At 40.2% G+C, this 7,250-nt stretch overlaps 1 protein-coding gene across 1 annotated transcript; it reads left to right on the forward strand.

Annotated features, from left to right (window-relative positions):
• Positions 1–6: 6 nt before the first annotated feature.
• On the forward strand, positions 7–2,740 carry LOC115598663 (translation initiation factor IF-2-like). Its single transcript, XM_030455304.1, has 2 exons — positions 7–484; positions 2,586–2,740. The coding sequence occupies exons 1-2, from the start codon at positions 7–9 to the stop codon at positions 2,600–2,602; spliced, it is 495 nt and encodes a 164-aa protein (XP_030311164.1). The 3' UTR covers positions 2,603–2,740.
• The last annotated feature ends 4,510 nt before the right edge of the window (positions 2,741–7,250 follow it).

Here is a 7,250-nt window from a genome sequence, read left to right on the forward strand (position 1 = left end):
GCTCCCATGCCCGGGGCGCGGGCGGCACCGACGGGTCGGGCCGGGCCGCTCTGCAGCGTTGGCCACTGCCCGCTCAGCCCCGCGGCCGCGGCGCCGCCCGGCCCGCGCTTACATGGCAGCCGGCACCGCCCTCCCCTCCCCGCCCTCCCCGTTCGCCCTCCCCGCCCGCCGCCGGCAACGGCTCCCGGCCCGATCCGATGGACGGCACTGCCGAGCCCCGGCCCTGCAACGCCCTCCGTGCCCGCGTATCGTTTCTCGAAGGAGCCGGCCGGGGCCGTTGCCGGGTTGTTCAGTAACGGGAACTCGATTTGCCACCGTCCCGCGCAGCGGAGGAGGAACGTGGTCCCTGTCCCGACGGAGCGGAGCTTGTGCAATCCACCCGCGGGCACGGCAGCTATTCCCCGTCCCGGAGACCCCACTGGGGCTCTGCGTTACGCCCTGCGAATGGAAACCTGCTGTTTTGCTAACGTTGCAGATATTCAAGGTATTGTTTTGAAGAAAATTAAAAAAAACATCGCTTAAACGTAGAACTTTCAGCTCCCAATTTAGATTCCTGATACTGTAATGAGACATTATCATGGTCTTTCACAGCAGTTCAGCTTGCAATTTACAAATAGCTCCGCTTCTGATACAAGCAACAGATGCTCATTTTCTTGTAGAAGATGGACTGTATTCCTTTCTGCACTCAGACATTAGAAAGGGCTGCCCAAGGACAGTGTATTCTCTGTCCCTGGAAGTTTTTAAGAGACTGAATGTGGCCCTCAGTGCCATGGTCTGGTAACCATGGCAGTAAAGGATTAAGGGTTGGAGTTGATGATCTCAGAGGTCCTTTCCAACCTGGCTGATTCTATGATTCTATTCTATTCTGTTCTATGTATGCATCTGTGTTTACACTGAAGCCAACTACGTCATAACAGAACATAGAATCATTTAACCCTATCATCAGCTTGGTTGGAAAAGATTTTTAAGATCATCGAGTCCAGCCATTAGCCTAACTGCTCAGTCCACTGCTAAACCATGTCCCTAAGCACCACATCTGCATGTCTTTTAAACACCCCCAGAGAAGATGATAAAAGGTGACACATGCAACACTTCTCTTATAAGTGTAGTTCAACATCAGCACTGTGTGCTCTCCAGGGCACCATTTCATCTGTGAGACTCATTCCAGTGGACCAAAACAACATAAGCTCTGAGCAACTTCCATCAGGAGATCAGTTTCTTCTTCACGGAGTATTTCATAAGAAAACCCTAACACACAGCATGTCTTTCCGTAACCAAGCATTTATTCACATGCTAAGAAAAATAATTTGTAAGATTACACATGCAGTATGATGCCGAGATCCTGAAAGCTTGTTGCAGCTTGTGGAAGTAACTACTGCCCCTGCTCAGGAAAAATCAGTAAAAAACCCCATTTTTCATAGAATACATACCTGGTGAATACAGACATCACATGCCCGTATGCGGCTCCATATACCAAAATGTTAACCACTGTCCTGTAGCATGACCTAGAAAAAGAAGTAGCAAAGAGTGCTCTTGCTTTTTGTCTGTCCTAGAAGATCCAGGGCATAAAAAGAATTTATATACAGCTTTCTAGTAAAAAGAATTACAAGGTAGTTCTCACTCCATTATTACTTTCATATTCACAACAAGAACTTCCCTTCAGAACTCCCTAATTTCAAGTAATCATTGGCTCTGAAAGAATATGTTTAATGTGAATAAAACTGCTATAAAGACTTTTTTGTGAGGAGATGTAGGCATGTGGTCTTGACCTAGGAATTCCCCCTAAATTCCTGCACTAAAACTATTCTGAAAGTTGTCTTTCTTCAATAGCCTGCAACAGCTTACAATACATCATACAAGGCAATTCTTTGTGTACTGCATTTGTCAGCTCTCTGTTCAATGCAAATTAAAAGGTTTTCAGCACCAAAAGGAAGAAAGTTAGCATTTGGTGGGTATCAAGCTATACCAAGATATGCCTTTCCTGCACGGCTAAAGAACCAGTTCCAAAGATTTGTTAAGAAGAGATGTTTCAGATTGATGGAAGAGATTACCATACTTAGCTGGAAGGCTCTGCATATTAAGATCTGGAAAGAAAAATGGGGCTAGAAAACCAGAAAAAAATAGAGGTACATACCAGATAAATTACCTCTAGGAAACCTGATAAATGTAATCAGTCCAGCTATTATACAGTCCCTTAAAGAAAAACTGAAATAATTTATTCTTGGTTAGAAGAGTAAATAAACATCTTCCTTAAATTATTAAAACCTATAGATTAGCAATTATCTGTTTGAGCAGTCTCTAATGCAAGCAGATCCTCTGTATAACTGAGCTTCTCAAGCCTGTGGAGGAGTTTACATGCTGAGTGTACCAACAGGCTGTAACAGCCCTGATCAGCTTCACCTGGGTCCTCACCCACACCCAGTCCAGGAGACTTATTTGAGGTCATCTCTCAGGTACGGGCCCTTGTGTGAGGGCCCTATGCATCTGTGGGGTGGGTGTTGTGCTGCAGGCTTGCCTGCACCTTGTGAATGCTGACCTCCAGGCTGACTTTTTAGTTTGATCTCAGATCTGTCCTTTCATTACAGATTTAGCTGACTGCTAGGCTGTGTTCTCAGTCTGACCTCAGGCCTGCCTTGCTTCTATGGATATCTGCTCTCCTTGCTCAGGTACTGCAGGGTGGGCCTGGCTGTCTGTTACTGCAATCCATTTCTAGCTCTTGGGGGGAGATCTGGCCCTCACTGTGCTCTGCCATCCCAAAAACTGCTAAATCAAACAATAGGTTGGTTGCCCAGTAACCTTTGGAGGTTGTAATCAAATACAATTCTTATCCGAAAAGTCTTAAATTTGTTCAGGGGTTCTGTTTATCTTCTGAAACAGGTGACTTGAAAAGATCTTTTATATGAAGTATAATCTTCTTGATCAGAAAGACTCAAAGTCAAAAATGTCAGAACTACATTTCTAAATATATTTTGACTCCTCGATCAAAAAATTCTCAAAATAGCAAAGGAGTTTTTCAAAAAAGGATAAACATTGAGTAATGTAACAGTCTTGTGTTATCATTGATGTAAAGCTTCCGCAAGTTTAAAGCACTGGAGTTTTATTTTAGGAGAAACTCATACATCTTTAAAGAAGTTGGATGTTACTCAAGCATTTACAAAACCTCAAAGATTTAAGAAAGATCTTTTTCAAAATATCACACTTAACACCAGGAAAACCAAATAATTCAAAAGCTGATTGCTCTACTGAAGAATGTAAGTTTCAGTCACAAAGCTGCAGGAATAAAAAAGATCACTTGCTTTATGGGCAGGGCATTCCATCAACAGGTCAAGTCCATGTCTCTGGGATTTTTAAATTCTCCATATCACCAGTGTATATCATTGTAGGAGACAGTGCTAGTGTGACCTGTGTTTATCCACTCAGCCTTGTTTCCTGCAGCATCAGTTCCCTCAAGTCACTTCTGTTTCTGATCTGTAATTATATTTCCTGAGAGTAGTGGCATGAGAAAAACCTTGAAATGTTCTCTGGGTTTGGCTTTAGATGGATCACTACCCTTGATATGACATAAGGTCTGGGCTACAATGTGTACCTGGACCACTGATCTCATCAGCAAGCAATCAATTGTAAGCAGCCTGTCTGGGTCATGGAAGAGATTAATTTGACTGTCTGAAATGAAATTAAACTAAGAAGTGAACTTATTGGGAACGAAACGCAATGTGAGTAAGTAAAGGCTATAATCATGACACGCTGCTTTAAGCAGTATGTGGTGAAGTCTCAGTCCTCCAGATGTGTTTCTACATGTCTAGTACAAACCCACAGAATCAGTCTCCCTGAATGATCACTGCTTTCATGCAGCATGGCTATTTAAAGCTGTGCTGTAAATAAAGCTCAGGGGACAACCCCAATCCCATGAGGTGTTCTGTGTCCTTCAAAATGGTAATGTGTCACACGAAAAGTCAGAAGCATACCCAGCTTAACCTCCACAGACAGCATTAAATCATCATTTATTAAGTCGTCATTTTTACTGTTTGCAAACAGTATTTATCTGTATTATGGCACCATTCTTTCTGAATTAAGACATGATACCTTTTTCACACTAAACCAATCCAATGCATGTGCTAGAAAAGACAAAAGCCACTAAAGAAAAACAAAAAGTGAGAAAATAATAAAAGAATGGTTTCCCGTGGTTTGTTGTTCTAGTAAGATGTCAAATATGTTTGTTTTAAATGATTGTTTTACAATGATAATTTAGAACTCATCTAACTGCATCTGTATAATGGATCATGTATTCATTTTACTTCAAAACAAGAAAAGAATACTGAACTTTGTTGCCTTTTAAATACTTCTTGCCATTGTGTTGCTTAATTATATCCTCTTGTGTGTATCCTGAATTTTGCTCCTTCAGGTGACATGAAATTTCTGGATGTAGTTAACAGATAATTCTTTAACTGTGTAGCAGAACTGAATTTGATCTCCTAGTTTAAAAAATCAGTCAGCTTCACTACAGTCCCTGGAGTTAAGCCAGAAATTACTTTTGGCTCAGGCAGTAGCCTATTTTCATAATTTTAATATTATTTTGAAGTGTTTCCTTGCACATAGAAAAGAGCTACCATATCTAGAGCAGGCACTGAATCACACAATTCAGCTGAGTTATCTTTTAGCCTATTAATAAAACATATCGGGTCTGCTTCTAGCCTCTGAGGGTTTGTGATATTTATAGCACTTCCTCTAAGTGGATAGTATTGATGTAATTTAAACATGTATTGTATATGCAATGATACATATACTAATTAAAAGCTTTTGGTTTAGCAAGTTAAATGCATATGTTTTTCTGATATGTTTCTGATATTCCGATACTAATCAGTGTTGGTATCAAAGCCTTATAAGTACAAATACTCAATACAAATAATATAAATGTTACAGAAATAAAAGAATGATCCTATTGTAGGTGCATATCTTGGGCAGAGATATTTCTTGGCCCAGATGTCCTCTGTGGCTATGCTACTTCCTTCAAGCAAGGCAAAAATCAGAGTGGTTTTCAAAACTCCTTTTTAACAGACAAGAACTCTAGAAATGATGCAGCCTCAAAAGCTGTCACATGAGACCATTTGTAGAAGAAATTACAGTTTTGGTAGTGCCAGCTTCCAAATAATAGGAAAGTTTTATTTTCTTATTAGAGATGTAAATGAGGCAGAGCTCTGGAAATGCATTTGTGGTCACTGTTTCACATGTCCCTGCATGTAGTCCATTTTCAGAGAGACCAATGCAAATCTGGGATTGCTCCATGAAAATGTGTTTCACTGTTGCTTTGTATCTGCGATAAACACTTGGACCAATGAAATACAGCCAACCTTCCAACTGCAGACAAATCGAAGAATATATTTGCAAATATGAATTGTCTAACTCTTAAGTGCTACCATTTGTCTGTTTTCTGTGGTCCCCTTTTCCTATACAACTCCTAGCAGTACGACACACTCAATAGGAATTGTAACTATGCACGATGTACTTATAAAAACCAAACCTGACAAAATTAGCTTTTCTTCCTTGTTGCTTCAGCCTAGAGAAGAGAGAAAGCTCTGAGGTGACTTTATAGTGACTTTCCAGACTTTCCAATACCTGAGGGGGCCAACAAGAAACCTGGGGTGGGGCTTTTTTCATGGGTGTGTAGAGTGAGGAAAAGGGGCAATGGCTGGAAACTTCTTGAAGAGAGGAGATTTAGGTTAGACATGAGGAAAAAAATATTTCCTGTGAGAGTGGTGAGACATTGGAACAGGTTGCCCTTCGCTGGCCAGGTTGGACTGGGCTTTGAGCAACCTGGTCTAGTGGGAGGTGTCCCTGCCTATGCCAGGGGTTTGGAACTAGATGATCTTTAAGGCCCCTTTCAACCCTAGCCATTCTATGGTTCTGTGATTTTCCTCTTTTATCTTGAATTTCAGACTACTGACACTAACTATTCAGAGTGTTTGTGACAGCTACAAAGATTTTAGAAAAAATCCAAGTATCTCATTGAAGTTCTCTTCTTGCCTTGATCTTTTATTTATGCTGCTTCTTACTTAAGTCAATCATTGTCCATCAGACACTACTTTTAACCCACATTACAGGTAAATTATAGCAGATTATCAGTGACAGTCTTGTATATATCATCACTAAAGTAACACTTCAATTTAATTGTTAAACAATATTTTAAGTGTGTGTGTATGTAGCATACATAGTCACTCTGAAGTGACAGACACCAAAATGCTGTCTGTCATTATGCTGCTAGGTAGATGTTAACATTCAGTGCCTACAGCTTATTCTGAGGGCTTGCATATAGCTTTATTAATCAGGAAAAGTTTATCTGAAATATTAGTTGAACATATAAAAGATATTAGCACACAATATATAGGGTAAAACTTCCTGAGATCAGTTTAAGTGTATGCTTCAGGCATTTGGTATGAATTGTTGAATGGTTCTAGTTCATACATGGTATTAATATATAAGTACAGTTATTTAGTATGATAGTCATTGTACAAAAAAATAACTACTTCATCAAGATCTCAGAGAATGACAGTACTGGATATTAGAAACCTAGTGATATGCAATGGGAACTTAAGTTTAACTTAAGTTTAAATTTATTTTATTCTTTAGCTTAAACACTCTTTCATTCCCACTTATGTAATATTTCTACCTAGTGTATTTAATAACTGGTATAGTTAGTTATTAATTGTACTTTTGGATTAGTGGAAAAAGAGAATATTGCACTCACTGTACTGATAAAGTTGTGATGATGATGGTATGAGTAGAATAACAGAATTAAGGGCCACTACTTAAAAATACTACTTAAAAGTATCATGTTGCTGGGGTGCAGTAACATCTGCAAAATTCCTTATCCCAGAAAAGATTAGACTGTATTCACAGTGCTTGTTCTAATACACAATGTTAGCAGTAGTACTAAAGTAACATTTATAGTTGGACCAGTCTCATTTAAAGTATTTATCAGTAAGGTGGAGGCAGCAAAGTACATTCTCGTTAAGTTTCCAGATGGCCTGAAACTGTGGGGGACCACGTGGTGTGGTTGAATGTGGTGTTCTGGAGATGGCGTGACAGGGATCTTATGAAATTTGACAAGGACAAATGTGAAGTATTACATGTAAGAATCAATAGCTTCTTGCAAAGATGTAGGCCAGGGAGCTGTTTTGCTGAGGAGGACCTGAGGTTCTTGGCAAAGAGCGAGCTGAGCACAGGCCAGCAGCATACTGGGCTGTATTAACATG

This window comes from Calypte anna, chromosome 8 (assembly GCF_003957555.1).
Source record: "Calypte anna isolate BGI_N300 chromosome 8, bCalAnn1_v1.p, whole genome shotgun sequence".
NCBI classification, from domain to species: Eukaryota; Metazoa; Chordata; class Aves; order Apodiformes; family Trochilidae; genus Calypte; species Calypte anna.

Bases quoted from the DNA above. Each gene is read 5' to 3' on its own strand.
- LOC115598663 (XM_030455304.1), top strand. From the start codon at position 7: ATGCCCGGGGCGCGGGCGGCACCGACGGGTCGGGCCGGGCCGCTCTGC.